General features: G+C 46.5%; 2 protein-coding genes across 7 annotated transcripts in view; one reads left to right on the plus strand and one right to left on the minus strand.

Moving 5' to 3' along the window:
• Positions 1 to 16,412, minus strand: part of CYFIP2 (cytoplasmic FMR1 interacting protein 2) — a 75,071-nt gene that overhangs the window by 21,398 nt on the left and 37,261 nt on the right. For both annotated transcript variants that reach the window (XM_037906539.2, XM_037906538.2), the window contains exons 20-24: positions 16,227 to 16,335; positions 15,715 to 15,834; positions 14,754 to 14,953; positions 14,361 to 14,448; positions 206 to 349 (exon numbers count right to left, since the gene is read on the minus strand). In XM_037906539.2, the coding sequence (XP_037762467.1) occupies positions 206 to 349; positions 14,361 to 14,448; positions 14,754 to 14,953; positions 15,715 to 15,834; positions 16,227 to 16,335 (661 nt within the window). The remainder of the gene's footprint in view (positions 1 to 205; positions 350 to 14,360; positions 14,449 to 14,753; positions 14,954 to 15,714; positions 15,835 to 16,226; positions 16,336 to 16,412) is intronic.
• On the plus strand, positions 9,731 to 14,338 carry FNDC9 (fibronectin type III domain containing 9). Of its 5 annotated transcripts, none has more exons than XM_037906541.2 (3): positions 9,731 to 10,973; positions 11,443 to 11,541; positions 12,482 to 14,338. In XM_037906541.2, exons 2-3 carry the CDS (start codon positions 11,537 to 11,539, stop codon positions 13,152 to 13,154), a joined length of 678 nt encoding a protein of 225 aa, XP_037762469.1. In that variant the 5' UTR covers positions 9,731 to 10,973; positions 11,443 to 11,536; the 3' UTR covers positions 13,155 to 14,338. The 5 variants fall into 5 exon arrangements, with proteins under 5 accessions (XP_037762469.1, XP_037762468.1, XP_043377563.1 ...); XM_037906540.2 differs by having other exon boundaries at positions 9,732 to 10,973; positions 11,440 to 11,541; XM_037906542.2 differs by having other exon boundaries at positions 9,738 to 10,973; positions 11,440 to 11,584.

Genomic DNA, 16,412 nt, shown 5'->3' on the forward strand with positions numbered 1-16,412 from the left:
ACTCTCTTTGAAGTGAATGGGATTCCCTAGCACCTCTGAAAACCAGGCTATGCGTACAGGTGTCTAGCTATGGATGGATGGATGTATTTACACACCTTAATAGAAACATTTTGGCCAAAAGTATCCAAAGCCTAGGCTGATTATCTGACCCAAGCCTCCCACAGCAGCGAGGTTTGCCCATCACTTGTTCCAGGCCCATAATTACCAGGCTTTTGACGATCTTCAGCAGCTCCTCCATCACCACTGCGATCCCTTGATAGCCTAGGAGCCGGCAGATTGTCTTGAAATGAGGAGGCCCCACGAAGTTACGGTAGGAGCTGTAGATGTGACTGTAGGCAATGTTCAGTGGCTGAAAAACGAGAAGCACAAAGACAATTATGGGGACAGGCGCATTTGCAAGGGTGATACCGAATACTCTTTTCCAGGCGGTGTTTTATGTCCCACCTGTTCCGATACCTTTTTACAGAAGACATAGGGAACGAATACTGTCTATAGCACACTTCTTTTTTGGGGAAGGGGGCACCACGAATTTTTATTTTATTCCTCGGTTTAGAAGAGCGTTTGAAATTGACACCTCTTTGTTGGATGACCTCCTCAATGATACCAGTGCACTTCTGGCTGAAGAGATTGTTGGGCGCACAAGAGCAACAGCCTTGACTTTTGTCTACATACCATATAAACAAGAACTGTTGCCTACCGAGGAATCCTTGGCAACAGACGAGTAGGTATTATTGCATACTATCTCCCCATCCCTTTGTCTCATTGTGTCCTTCAGTCGAAAGTTTGCTTGTCTCTTCTCTGTGGTAGCAAAAGGTCTGCATCTGAATCCTGACCGGAACGTCTGAGCACTGCTATCACTATAACTGTTAGATATGCCTGATGAGGAACGGGGGGGAGGGGGGAGAGGAAAGGACACAGGAAAGAAGGAGGGGGGGCCATGTGCTATCAGCCCTGCAGAGCTTGTCTTGCCTTCCCTTCCCTTTATTTACTACTCCTATAGCCTTTTTCCAGTGCCGAGGTTCTTGTTCTCTGCTTCTCTACTTCAGGCTACCCCTGCTGCAACCATGGACAGGGCTCCTAAGTGAATCTGTCTCCAGCCAATCTCTGACAATTATTATTAATGACGGTAGCACCTAGGAACTCCGGTCAAGGCTCAGGCCCCCACAGGTGATGTGCAGACAGGTAAGAAAGAGGGCAGTTCCTGCCCCAGTCTAGGTGTTGGACAGGATGTGACAAATGGACAAAACAGACAAATGGGGTGAAGGAAGATGGGAGGAGGAGGTTGCAGAATGAACAGCATTTAGCAAATGAACAGAAGTCTTCGCTTGGCATGTGCCTCACTAAACACCTGTAACATAGGAGAGTAGGAACTACAGCAGCTGGTAAGCAAAGAGTGTGGGAAAGGACACGAATCAGTTCCTCTCTGCGTCTTGTAGGCGTCAGTGTAGGACTCTGTAGTTTTCTTGGCATTTATCCATGTCGGGTTGTGTGCTAGTGTCTGAATTTGGCCCTGGGGGTGGGTCGATGTCTCAAAATGGAACTGTGGGGTTTAGTTTGGCTCCTGGCCCGAAATGAATTTCCATTTGATCTTGGAATAGCCTTGGAAACAGGGAGCATGCTGAAGCACTTTGTGTCTCTGGAATATTGGCTGGATCCAAGCAGTGCCGAGAGAAGCCGAAGGGAGAGGAAGGGAAAAGCACTTCAGTGTGCAATTTGAAAAGGACGCCTGGTCAGTATAACCGAGACAGCCGAATGCTGTGCCTGCCAGGGGCTTGCTCTGAAAAGGACGCGTTTGCATCAGGGTTTGGCACCATAAGAAAAGGGCCGTGTTCTCAATTCCTCTGCCCCCCCCGCCCACGACAATAACTGCTGCATCAATAAGCAGCGTCAAATATATTCTTCAAATGACATCTGGCACAAAGCGCCTCTCCCAGTGAAATGCCAATAAGCTCCCTGCCTTGTCTTTGGTTAACCAAAGAGGTGAGAAAGCAGAAGGGAGGACATTTTTCTGCAGACATGACAAAGGGTCAGGTATATACTGTACTCTAATGGGATTCCCTGCCATTCCAGTAACGGAGCACAGCTTAACCCCCTTTGGCTATGCTACAAGAGGGCAAGGAGTGATGCCCTGCCTGCCAACAGGAGAGGGAGGGTGTGCACAAGTGGCAGAACAGGACAAATCAAGAACACTCTCAAAAGTCACTGCTTCCACCATCTGCCACACACGTGCTGGTGCTAGCCGTGAGATAAATACAGTTATCCTGCAGCGCTGGCGGTCTTACCTGCCCTCGGCCCACTGAGCCATCTCTCACAGACAATTCTACCATTCCAAACCTCAGAGCAGCTACAAAAACGTGGCATTTTTTTAAAAAACCCACCAGCCGTAAAACCGCTTTCCCCTTTCTAGAGGTAGAATTTCTACTCCCTGACACAATACTCATTTGCTCACTTGTCAATTATTTTAATCAACAAATTAACTATCCATATCATTTTGTTTAACCAACAGATTCCTTTCACTGTTCCAAAACCCACTTGCCCATTGGAACTATTAGGAACTAGTTGAAAAGGGATATGTCATTTGGAAGCCAGGAATTCCCCTTTTCCTATGGGATAAGGTCCAGGTAGATTGCAGGATGTCATACCCAGAGAACTAGGTATGGGAAAGTGACTGAAGGTAACTTATAGAAGTGTCTAAATTGCATTCATTAAACATTTTTCTCTTTCACCCAGGCCTGTAGAGTAGGGCTCACGGTCATTACGAGATCGGTCCGCAGCCTACTGAAGTGAGTGGAAAGACTGCCACTGGCGGCCATGGCAGAAAGAGTACCGGTAACCATTTTCATAAACTCTTTAAAGGAGCAGAAGCAGGATGCGTGACTGTTGCAGCACCACATTTGATCTGCCAGGCAGGAGGGAGGCAACCATCCCAAATTCCTGCCAATAACCCTGTACCGCCAGGTTGCAGCCAGTTACAGTAGGATCCTGTTGCTGTCGCTTTTGCAACCTATCATTACAGCCACTGGGATCCCTGTGAAACATACTGCTGTGCAGACCAGGTAAGTGAACATGGAAAGGGGGAGCCCCACCGAACTTCCATGCGTTCCCTATAGATTTATCTGCGCACAGAGGCGTTGTGTGCCCTGCATTTTCCATGTCTTTCTCGCACTAGCTACCAGCGTGGGGATGTGGGGTCCAAGAGGTGCTGGGAGTCTGAGGGTCCTGTAGAGCAATGGAGGACCTGAGCTGTCCACCCTGACAGCTGACTGAGGAAACTGCGGTGTCACATGAGCTTGTCATCGATGGTGGATTTTCCAAAGCGCTCAGTGCTGGCCGAACTCTGCGTCCAGTAACGTCAGTGGGAGCTGACTTCAAAGGGAACGGAGCTGGGACAACGCTGAGCGTTTTAAAAATCCCACTCCATGTCTTGTGACGGGACTTTGCCTTGTTGGAGTCTTGCTCTTGTTGCACAGCTCCCTACTGGGGGTCCGTCTACCCTACAATTAAACACCTGCGGTTGGCCCGTGTCAGCCGACTTGGGCTCTCAGACCGTGGGCCGCAGGGGCTATGAAACGGCAGTGTAGTCATTTGAGCTCAGACTCTGGGTTTAACTGCAGTGCAGGCAGACCCTCAGCGGGATACCAAAGTCGTTCCTCAAAAAGAAAAGGAGGACTTGTGGCACCTTAGAGACTAACAAATTTATTTGAGCATAAGCTTTCGTGAGCTACAGCTCACTTCATCGGATGCATGTTTTCTCCCATGAAGACGCTCGTTCACACTTCCTGCCATCAGGAAGCTGAAGATGGCTCTTCGGAAACATGATGATTCCCGTGATGGGGAGGCATTGCAATCGAAGAGCAATTCCACTGATTGCCCCCTCCCTGGGATGGAGACCTGTTCTCGTCATGTGCAGCATTAGCATTCCAATAGCCTCCCACCTCTCCAGCTTTCATCCCACTTCCAGATTGCTTCTGGCTGGCTCGTGACCAGTGACTAATGGAGCTGGAAAGAAGCTTTTAAAGTTTACTTTTCCTTAAAGGGTATGTGGGGGGGGCACTAGTACTGAAGCTGCAGCCGCAATCCCCATTTAATTGGACACTTCAAGTTAATCTATTTTATAACGTGTGTTGCCTGCCAACAAAACAGGATGATTCATTCCTTCCTGTCTGAAAGATGATGTAAGTTTCACCAAGCTTTATGCAAAGCTATGCGGTGCTGTAATAAAAGGCGTGCATCTACTAATAATACCAGGTCTTTGAGCAATTAAAACATAACTCCCTTTAAGGGTGAAATGCACAGCTTGGATTAAAGAATGTAGGAGGTAAGTGTATTTTAAGACAGGATAGCTGAACATGCAAGCTGGCTTCACAGTACCATCCACTCCCCCACGTGGGCCCTCTGCCTGCAGCCCCTTTGAGCTCTGTGTGCCAGGTGAGTGGCAGCCTGCTCCCTCCTCGAGGTGATGCAGCTCGTGATCAAACACGCATCCTAAAGCTCTGCTGTTCCAAGCTGACGGCATCGGTGCAAGCCTTTGGTTTGGGGGCCAGCCAACAGCACAGAGCAGGGCACGAAGCCAGGCTGCTAGCATGGTACAGGTGTTTGGGCCAGGAGGCTGGGAGTGCAGATAGATTGGGACGTGCAGAGATGGGTCTTGTTCCCACAGTCTCAGGATCCAGAAGGAAATAGCAGTCGGTCTCCCTTTGCCATGCGCCTGGGAGAGCGTGGTGGGAAAATCCCCATCCCATGCCGAGGTGATCAGCTGCTGCTGGGATCCCTGAGCACCGGAGTTAGCAGCAGGAGTAGTAGGTCATTTCCAAGTCTGCAGGCCCACTGCTTGTTGTCACGAATCCCTGTCTGAGCTTGACAGCTCGCCTTAGAGTGAAAGAATTCGATCAGGCCTTAAGCCGCAGAAAGAAAAAATAATGCCACTGTCAAGGTTCCCTCCCCACTCTGAACTCCAGGGTACAGATGTGGGGACCTGCATGAAAAACCCCCTAAGTTTATTTTTACCAGCTTAGGTTAAAACTTCCCCAAGATACTATTTTACCTTTTGCTCCTGGACTTTATTGCTGCCACCACCAAGTGTCTAACAAATATATAACAGGGAAAGAGCCCGCTTGGAAACGTCTTTCCCCCCAGAATCCTCCCAAACCCTACACCCCGTTTCCTGGGGAAGGCTTGATAAAAATCCTCACCAATTTGCATAGGTGAACACAGACCCAAACCCTTGGATCGTAAGAACAATGAAAAAGCAATCAGGTTCTTAAAAGAAGAATTTTAATTGAAGAAAAAGTAAAAGAACCACCTCTGTAAAATCAGGATGGTAAATAACTTACTGGGTAATCAGATTCAAAACATAGAGAATCCCTCTAGGCAAAACCTTAAGTTATAAAAAGACTCAAAAACAGGAATATACATTCCATTCAGCACAACTTATTTTATCAGCCATTTAAACAAAACAGAATCTAACGCATATCTAGCTAGATTGCTTATTAACCCTTTACAGGAGTTCTGACCTGCATTCCTGCTCTGGTCCCAGCAAAAGCAACACACAGACAGAGAGAACCTTTGTTTCTCCCCCCCCTCCAGCTTTGAAAGTATCTTGTCTCCTCATTGGTCATTTTGGTCAGGTGCCAGTGAGGTTATCCTAGTTTCTTAAACCTTTACAGGTGAAAAGGTTTTTCCTCTGGCCAGGAGGGATTTAAAGGTGTTTACCCTTCCCTTTATATTTATGACAGCCACACACCTGAACCCTCTTGAAAATGAACTTCTAACGAAAAGCCTTGCTAGGCAGCCAAGTTCACCTCCTGCAATAGGAGAGCCCAGTCCCTCCCTGTAGGGGATGCATCGTATTGAACTGATACTACCTTGTTTCTCAGCCAAAGGGCCAAAAACTCTCCTCCAGAAAACATAAATGCCCAGTCCTATGTGGTATCCACAGCGCATACACAGCACAGAAAATATGTCCTTTGTGAAGGGATGTGTCCAGATGGTTTTATCTTAATGTGACGATCCTATAGGCTGCTGCTGTTATTTATCAGGACTGGGGTTCTCAGTAGAGGAGGATAGCGGGGAACATGCCTGGTGCTTTTCCTAGCAGTGGCCGTGATGCACTCTGGATAGCACAGGAACGTTCCTTTAATCCAAGGTGATCACTCAACCCACTGAGCAGAAATTGTGATCAATGTGTCACCCTTGGCACTCCCACTATGGCAAACATGCTGCCAATGCCCCACTTCTCACTGAAAAAAACATTTGCCTGCTCCCTGCTGCCCAATCTGGGCTTTGGAGTGACAGGCCAGGTACCACCTCCTGAAACGCACCCAGCAAGCCCTGGAGGATAAACAGCCCCAGCTACTAGCACCACCTACTGGTCCCACCAATCCAGAAGCCCTTGTGCAGCTGCTGAATACACGCCCAGAAAAAGTTGCGACTTACACCATTTGGGTACAATCACTATTGATATACTACATAGCATCACAGGCAGATATGGCCCTTTGAGGGCATCTGCAAGACAGGTTAATTAACTCAGGTGAGTGGGTCAGGTAATGCAAAACCGCTAATGATTTCCACTGAACCGATCGTGATCCTGATTCAGGCGGTGCTGAGAGGAGGACAGGTGCACATGAATGTACATAAACGGTGCACGATCGGAAGCATTTACAAAGTTAAGCAGCAGTTAACAAGCAGAGAAGTGAGCTGTCGGTAATTTTACATGCTGTGTGGGAGCCTTGGGAATCCAATGCTACAGCCTCAATTCAGCTGAATTTTATAGCTGGCTGAGCAGTGGAGAATGGCTTGATTTCTACTGAACACGTGGAGCCAGACTGTTAAAAGTATGTAGGTGCCTAAATGGGAGTCAGGTGCCTAAATCCCTTTTACAATCTGTCTCTTATTCTGTTTCCCACTTCTGGAAAAAAAAGGAAACTCCTTCCTCCTTCCCTGGGTGCCCAGGTCTAAGAACTGACTGTATCACTCATGGGATATGGTTGCCTCTGAGTTCCTCCCCACTTTCTATCATAGAGTGGCTCTCCACAGTACTTGTCTTTGATGTGTGTTGGAACACAGTAACCCGACTGAACTGTAATGCAACCCACCAATCCATGGAATTCTAACTGATGCACTTGGACCATGGACTTCCTCGAGGGTAGGTTCACTCTGACAAGGGACTTGCTACAGCAGCATGATGAGGTTATACATATATTTATCACAAATTATCAAGGTCTCCTTTGAGAAGCCACATCCCTGCTTGGATATAAAACAACAAAAGAATTCTGACTCAGAGACACCCCCACACATTCGCACCCAGAGTTCTTATTTAACTAAAACAAAGGAGATTACCAAACTAATGAAGAGCTTTGGTAGGGTTAGAAACTCTCCTGCTCTAGGGCATGAGCTGACCTCTGACCTCAGAAGACATTTCAGGAGGGGAAAGGGGAGGCAGCAGGTTATCACATCACTGCTTACTACAGAGTTTCTTGCACCTGCCCCAGAAACAGTTGGTACTGGCCACTGGAAGAGATGCTATCCTGGATTAGATGGGCCCTTGTTCAATCAATCTGGCTATTCCTATGCTCCTATATAAGATGATGAAACTATTCCATTTCCATTGTCTCCTGTTTCTAGAACAAAGGCTATTGATGAACAACCAAAGTATAATTCTGACATGACAGCAGGCAGGGAAGCCTGTTGAACTCAGCCTTGCAGGAGCCCTGATGAGTGAGTCCCTTTGTGTTGCATCATCCCTCCGTACCCTGTGTTCCTCTTGCCAGCTTTCCCCCCTGCAGGCAGGACTCTGCTTGGCTGGCAGCATGAAGCCAAGGGAGCACCTTTTGCCCTCTGCCCCTGAAGGGAGGGCTGTGCTAGGTTAAGGGCCTGAAGCCAGGTGAGAGCTTGTTCACTTTCATCTCGTCAGTGAGTATTTCCATCCCTGCTCTGGCAACGGCTGTTTGATGGACACAGAAGGGAGGCAGCCTGACCTTGGAAGATAAAGCTAAAATGTCAAGCAGTGGGATGACTAAGTGGAGAGCAGGGGCTGCAGATGCTTCCTGATGTAAAATACTTCTTTGCTCTCCACTTTGCCTGGTGTATTCACTCGCTGCTGACATCTGAAGGAGCGCTCACAGACTGCAGACTCATTTCCAGTGACTGAGAACTCCTCAGTGGTTTGAGCTTTGGCCTGCTAAACCCAGGGTTGTGAGTTCAATCCTTGAGGGGGCCATTTAGGGATATGGGGAAAAACTGGGGATTGGTCCTGCTTTGAACAGGGGGTTGGACTAGATGACCTCCTGAGGTCCCTTCCAACCCTGATATTCTATGATTCTATGAAAGTTCTAATCCAGAGCAAGCTCCCTTTACTGCTCTGCTTCAGGTTTCAGAGTAACAGCCGTGTTAGTCTGTATTTACAAAAAGAAAAGGAGGACTTGTGGCACCTTAGAGACTAACCAATTTATTTGAGCATAAGCTTTTGTGAGCTACAGCTCACTTCATCGGATGCAACTCTGCATTGGATGCTCTGCTTCAGACAGCAGTGAGACACTGCCTGGAAGTGCTGGGTCTATTATGGCAAGTTTTTCGTTTCCCCCTTTATCTCTAGGCTTGGCAGAATTTGATTTTTATTTTGTTATCACTTTGACAGATAACATCCATGTTTATTTTTACGCACCTTTTAATTTTGATCTATTGAAATTTTCACAGCCAGGGGAAATTATGCAGGAGGTCAGACACTGTGGGATGTGTGCCGGGCAATAATGATTTAGTGATGGTAGACATCGAGATTACAAAAGTTAAAGCTTTATAACCACACAAGTTGTCAACACCACATGGAAAAATATACAAAGTAAATATCCTTAAATCAAACTTTAAGAGGTTCTCAAGCAGCATGTTTCTTATTTTGTCTATCTGTACATTTCAGTTATTATCGATGGAAATATTCTTTTGTCCACTTGCATGTGTGTGTGGTGAAATCAATGTTTACATACATTTACTAATAAAAATCAAATGCTTCCAAGCCTATTTATCACCAGTGACTCCGACAGCTTACACTGTGCACATCCTACATTTGCCTTCTCGTCTTTCCCTCTAACCAGATGGGACAGAATCATTTCTAGGCCCCTGTGGCTATGATTTTTGAAAGGAGCCTGCCTAGATCCCATTGAAATTCAATAGAAGTTGGATGCCTTTGAAAATCGCAGCCAGGGCTGCTTCCAGGCAAAGCGGAGTACCTGGAGAAAAGATCAGCTGATGCCCCTGTAGCCTGGGCGAAGGACAGAGTGTCAGCTAGATTTTCCTGACAGTTTAAAAGTCACCGAGATCTTAAGATTAAAGACAAGCCACTAAGATATTAGATGGGATGGGATCTGAGTTACCCAGGAAAGAATTTTCTGTAGTATCTGGCTGGTGAGTCTTGCCCATATGCTCAGGGTTTAGCTGATCACCATATTTGGGGTCAGGAAGGAATTTTCCTCCAGGGCAGATTGGAAGAGGCCCTGGAGGTTTTTCGTCTTCCTCTGTAGCATGGGGCATGGGTCACTTGCTGGAGGATTCTCTGCTCCTTGAAGTCTTTAAACCATGATTTGAGGACTTCAATTGCTCAGACATAGGTGAGAAGTTTTTCGCAGGAGTGGGCGGGTGAAATTTTGTGGCCTGCGTTGTGCAGGAGGTCAGACTAGATGATCATAATGGTCGCTTCTGACCTTAGTATCTATGAATCTATGAATCTAAGTGACAGAGTTTTAATAGGCGACACTTTGCTTTAATGGAAATGGTATTTTATATTTACATACTACAGCATCTCTGACCCTGAAGAATCTCCAAATCCTTCCCAGAGCCTCCCAGAAAGGCTGGCACCTCAGGGTGAGCGGGTGTCAGTACCTTACCTTGCTATAGTGCTGGGAGAAAGCACTGCAGCAGTCCCCATCCTCTTACTAAAAAGCATATTGGCAACCTCAGCATCTCATCTGAAAGGGCACTGCATGGAGCCCAATGTGTCATTCTTGGGATTTGAACCTGTGGTCCCAGGGAGGGTCGTTTAGACTGCCAAGCCATCATCCTCTTGAGCAATAAGAACAAATGGGACTCAAGCGTCAGAGTCAAGACAGCGCTTTGGAAGCAGAAAAAGCAAACGCCTGTATGTGCAGGCATATTTCCTCAGCCTGAATTAAAACCCTTTTCTTTTAGAACCTTGTGCAAATGCTGCTGGAATACTGTGTCCAGTTCCGGTGTCCACAATTCAAGAAGGGTGTTAATAAATCAGAGAGGGTTAAGAGAGGATTAAAAGATTAGAATCTGCTTTATACCATGTAGGTCAAGTCACCCCTTAACCTTCTCTTTGTTAAGCGAACTCAACGGAGCTCCTTGAGTCTATCACGATAAGTACCTCCGTAGAATCAGAATCACAGAAATGTGGGACTGCAAGGGACCTTGACAGGTCAGATCTGTTCCATGGGAAACAAATATTTAATAATGGGCTCTTCTATCTAGCAGTGAAAAGTCTAATGCAATGCTCACAATGGTCCCTTCTGGCCTTGGAATCGCTGAACCTATGAAAGCCATTTAGAGAACTGATAATGGCGCTGAGACAAAAGGAGGCTGGGGGCTGGCTGCCTGCAGTCGCTTTCCTGATAATTAGCCCCCATTTTAAAAAAAAAAGCCAGAAAACAAAACTACCATGTCTGGTTCTTTCAGCTTCATGGACAAATACTTCTCCCAGACAAAAGCTTTTAGGGACAGCACTCACCAATTCATTGAAAGATGCTTGACTACAGTTTCCTATTGGTTGCTATGGCGAGTGATGATGCAATCAAAGAAGGGTATAATACAAGACTATGGAGAGGTGACGGATTTAATCAGCCCGCAACCAAGGGAGTTATCCAGGGATTCTGGCTGTGGAGAGGAAGGCAAGGCATCGCAAGCTCAGATTCATGCCTCATGACTGAACATTTATTGGCCACTGCTTAAGATAAATGCCGAGAAAGGTAAATAGCTTTTCAATGATTAGGTAGCTACTCAGTTATGTGTGCATGTATTTAGCTGTTCACGAGAGGAAAGTAGGATACAGAGCAATTGTTAAGATGAGATGTTTCTTGAATTAAAGAATAACATAGGAAAAGAGAAAGAAAGCAAATTAAAAGAGAGAAAATCCAGATGGATAGCGTTAATCTAGTTAGCAAAGAAGTAAATATTGCCTACAGCAGGGAGAGAAGAGCTGAACGTTTCTGCTTTACAGAAATGAATTTGTATAGAGGAATTGATCCTGCAGTGAAGTTAGGAAAGGGACTAGGTGATCCACTAGAGGGGCCCTACAAAATAATCCCTGACTGAAGCTAAATGGTAGATTTCAATAAAATTCACCTGCTGAATAAGCATGGTGGTAAAAGTCTATTTCCTGACTATATTTTATTAATTTGACTACTGTTGTTATTGAATTTATTTGTATTTCAGTAGCAAGCAAGCTCCCCAATCAGGATCCCTGACTGGCACAACACATGGCATATCGGAAGACCTGATGCTTTCTAAAGCAACAAGTTAGCGACTGAAAATGCAGTGAGTGCTTAGGCAAATACGACAGTCACCGGGCCCTTTTCCAGTGAGTGCTACGGAACTTTGATTTACAGTCCAAATGTTTATTGGAAGCTCAAGCAAGAGAAAGACTTGTGTTGAATCAGTAACTAGTTTAAGTTAACCAAATTTGCAGTCTTCTTTAAATTCCTTGGGGAGCAAAAGCTTCTAGCTAGAAACCCAGCAACGAGGTGCAGAGGTTTAATGTCTGATCTGAGCATCAGGGACAAACCCACGTCCCATTTGTTATTTCGGATGGGTAACTTTCTAGTCATGAGGTGGGATGGTCTAATGGTTCGGGTATTACCCTGGGTCTTGGGAGACTCAGGTTCAATTCCTCGCTTTGCTATGTACTTCGTGTATGACCTTGAGCAAGTCACTTAGCCTCTCTCTGTCTCAGTTTCCCCATCTGTAGAATGGGGACAATAGCACTGTCTTACTTCACAGGGCTGTTGGGAAGGCAAATATATTGAAGACTGTGAGGTGATAGGTATTATATAATTATCTAAGACAGAGGTGAGAGTGCTATTGGCAGAACTGTATTGATACGTGCAAATGTTGAATTTATCAGTTCTATTCTAGTAAACCAGGACTGCTGGAAATAACCATTGCCACTGAACTGTGGAGTCCCACCGATAATACTGGGACTGGTAGAAAGCTATCGAATTTTTGACGTTTCTATGAAAAGTTTACAAATAGAATACAAAATGTCAGTAAAAAGTCTTCCTGAAAAGCTGTGAACATTTTTCACAAACGTGTCTCTGCATTTCTTACCCAGCTTTAGCTATTATGAATTCCCTTTACTTCTGAAGACCATATGGGCCTGATCTAAAGCGCCTCGGAGTCAGTGGAAAGAGCCCAGCAGATTTCGGTAGGCTTTGGCTCAGGCCCAGTACATTAAGCATTGCCTTGCTTCTCCTTTCAGAGCCGCTATGAACATTGAAGTCCGCAACATCTCTGACACAAGAGCCACTGTCTCCTGGTCCACAAACAACCCCTGCCCGGAGAACTATTACCACGTCATCTACCGTCCCAACTGGAACAGCGTCTTTGCGGGCCACTTGCGCCAGAACTTCCATCGCGAGGAGAGGGTCCCCCACTCCCTTAGCTCCCTGGTCCTCCACAGACTTACTCCCTCAACCGTCTACATTCTGTGCATCACATGTAAAAACTCCTACCCCTCCAGCAACCATTGTACAACGTTCCACACTCTCGACCAGCACCCGCTGGCCTTGCGCGGCTTGAAGCAGGAATCTGCCACCTCCATGTGGATGGTGAGCAGCCTATTGCTCCTCTGCTTTACAGCCTTCTTGGTCTATGGCTGTTTGCAGTTCTGGTTCTCAAGGTGCCACAAAGTGTCAAGGTTGGGGCAGTATAGTGCCAACCCAGAGAGGGAAGCGGATGAACAGACAAGCTCGCCTGAGGGGACTCTGAGCACTGGACTGAAGGAGGAGCTGCTGGAAGTCCCCATGACGGCTATCCTAATGAGGAGTTCCAGTATCATGACAGAGAGCCCATATAGGTCCCCCCACTGCTTCTTTCCAATCCAAAGCAGTGATGACAAGAGGGCCATCTTACCTCAGCATGGGTTCAAATGAAAGGGAAATAAAAGGAGCTCCCAGCATGGGGAACGCCCGGCAATTTGTTTTTCATTTCAGTGGGGCTGCTCTCATGCTGCAAATGTTGACCTGACATGTATCGGTGTTCTTACTACGTTGCCCTGGGATGGAACTTGGGGTGGAAAACAGCAGGCACTCCCTGCAGAAACGGCCAGGTTTACATGGACTCAGAGGTGGAACTAAACTGTAGGCCTGATCCTGCTTGCTTTGAGGTCAAAGGCAAAACTTCCCTAGACTTTAGTGGGAGACAGCACAAGTCCTGGGACTGTTACAGTTACGCCCTGCAGTGCAGCTGCCTGTACTGTACTTGTCACTGGGGACCAAATCCCGAGAGGGTCTGAGTACCTGCAACTCTCATGGCCTTCACTGGCTCTGCAGTCACCTCACAGGGTTTGGCCCTGCTTAGGGGACTTCAGCCTTCAGGGCACCTTTCACCTACGGAATTGCTTCAGTGGAAAACCAATCAGCCATTTTGGGTGGAGTTATGGGTAGCTCGGGGCTCTAGGAATGGAATATTGAGTCATCTACTTCTAGGTCACTAGATAAGCCTGCAGTGCCCCTGCACGTGCTGTATCTGTGCTGTGCAGTCATCTCATAGGGCCTTCAGCCACCTTTCCCTGGTAATAAAACTCACCCTTAAAGCCACTACCATTACCTCCCAGGCCTCCCCAGTTCTATGTAAACAAGTCTGCCATATACATCTGATGGATAGATTGCCTGACACTGATGCCCAGCAATATATATACACACACCATCATTCCACTAATTCACCTTTCAGACTACAGGGATCCCAGTGCTCCTGTGGTACCTATAACCGGGTGGGAGGGGAGCCCCTCGCTGAGTCTCACCAATCCATTCTAATCTCTGTATCTCTAGACAGGGGCTGTTCGGTGGCTCTGTCCCAGTGTTAGTCATCAACACAGGGCTGTGGCCTTTCGGCTCACTCTGACACCGGTGCTTTAAGGAGGAAAGAAGAACTGACAAAGCGGCAACACACTGGTTGCCTCGCCCAGCTTTTCGGTCTCAGCAAAGCCAAGCCGACTTGTGTGTTTCTGGCATTCTGCTAATGAACCTTTCCTGGCATTTCCCACCTGGTGACTGATTTCTGTGTACAATCTGCTTTCCTCATTGTTCAGCCTCCCTAAATAAAGTCCTTCTTCCTGGCTGATGTGGCTCGTTACTGACCTTTGATCCATAGAGGTAATAGGGCTGGACGTTGGCTGGCTTGTCTCTCTGTGGTTCCTGGGTGAATGGGATCGCTGTCCGTACAAACCTGCAGTGAGTGTGAGGAAGAAACGATAGTGCCTGTTAATTGCATTTCAGTCCAACCACACTGTTTGTTACATGCAAACCCTGAATTGTTCTTTCAAAGCTAAGCAGAGCAGAGAGGTTAAAGCTTGTCTCTACAATGCCATGGTGCATCACATGGGAAATGAAAACACTCCTGCCTTGGTGCAGACTGGAAACCTGCTGTTGTCAGCGTGGACCGTGGGCGTTTTGTGTGGTGGGTGCGCGGGCTGTGAGTTACGTCCAGTTTTGAAACAGGGCCTCCAGAGGCCCTCTTTTGTTTTTTCTTACCGGTTGGTGGAGCCATTGTAGCAGTAGTTGGGTAGAAAGTCGAAGTTTAGCTCCCAGAAGACATGCAGGGTGATACGCCCATAAGGCGCAGAGACGTTGTGATTGGCCTCTCGGAACATGGCATCAAAGCTGTCCAAAGTCATGTGCTTACACAGCAGCCGGTGTGTCAGACGATTTATCTCCAAGAGCCACTCCAGCTCCTGCACCAGGCAAAGCAACAGTGGCAGGGTTTTATGTGTTATCAAGATCATAATAAAAGTCTTATTCGATCAGCAAGAAGATGATTATACATATACACACACTATAAATACAGTGTACTTATATACATACATATTATGATTATACATATAGACACACACACACACACGTGGTCTTCCAAGTGAGGATGTATCAAATATTAAAGACATTGGTTGAACTCAAAAGGCTAAGGGCATTTGTACTTGCACTCTAGGGGTCCCAGTCGACCATTTCCCTTCCTACAGGTGGAAAATGCAGTTGTTCCCCACAGAGCACATTCTTGCTAGAATAACACCTTTCACAGCAGAATCCCTGGCATGTGGAAACTGGTAATTTTACACTACTCGACTCTGATGGTCCTGCAATGTATCAGTGGCTGTGAACCATATGCACACAGGCACATTAAGCCAGAGTTTAGCCACATGGATGTAGCGGGAGGGAATTAAACTCAGGACTTTCTTCTCCCAAATCACAGGACTCTACCATCTGTACTCTGTGAAGATCCCCCTCTATGAAACTCCCAAATATAGTCCCTTTGTGGATGATGGGAGCCCTAGAAATACCTATAGATAGGACAGAAAGAAGAGAAGAGAATTCACAAATGGGTAGAAAACTACTGTATATGTGATTTCAATGCAGTAATGGACAATGGTGTATATACATACTACATCAGTATATCATACTCTCTGATTCTACAGCCCTTTCAAACAATCACTGAGCTTACCACAATGGAGGTCAGGTCTTCACTCTCAAAGCGGCTAATTGCCTGGTCTAATGATTTGTACATCGCAGCTGAAATACGCTGAGTTATGAGCCTGTTCAGGTCAATTGATCTACCCAGCAGCTGTGGACAAGAGGAAAAGATACTAGTGGGAAAAGGGAAAGATGGATCCAAACTAGAGCCCCAGAGCCAAACCAGCTGGAAGGTGGAGAAAGTTCTGATCTGGATCCAAACTTCGCTGGTTGGGTCTATCTCTATCTAAAAGGGGGTTCGGAACCTGGAAGGTAAATAACCAATCTTTCTTGATGCCTTGTCATAATAATGATAAATGCTTTTGACTCAGTTTTCCGGTTACTTCTTAAATATAGGAAATCTGTTGTCATTAATCTTGACTGTACCCAACAATAGAACATGACCGAGACACTGACATTTTCAGTTGACAGTAGGACCTGGCTAAATCCCCTAGAGACCATGAGACCTTTAGGAAATGTCTGAGGCTGCTGCGTCTGTTGTACCTGGACGTGTCTCTGTTTGAGTAACGTCTCGTAGCGATTGGATGGCGGGTAAGGGATAATCACACCATAATTCTTACATTCAGCCCGGAAACGTTTATCCAGTAAGACACTGGAAAAGGAAAATATTATCAGTGCATTTGCCCCATCATCCCTTCTCCTTCCTCTTAATCTTTTCCAAGGGCAAGT

This window comes from Chelonia mydas, chromosome 8, assembly GCF_015237465.2.
Source record: "Chelonia mydas isolate rCheMyd1 chromosome 8, rCheMyd1.pri.v2, whole genome shotgun sequence".
Classification (NCBI taxonomy): domain Eukaryota; kingdom Metazoa; phylum Chordata; order Testudines; family Cheloniidae; genus Chelonia; species Chelonia mydas.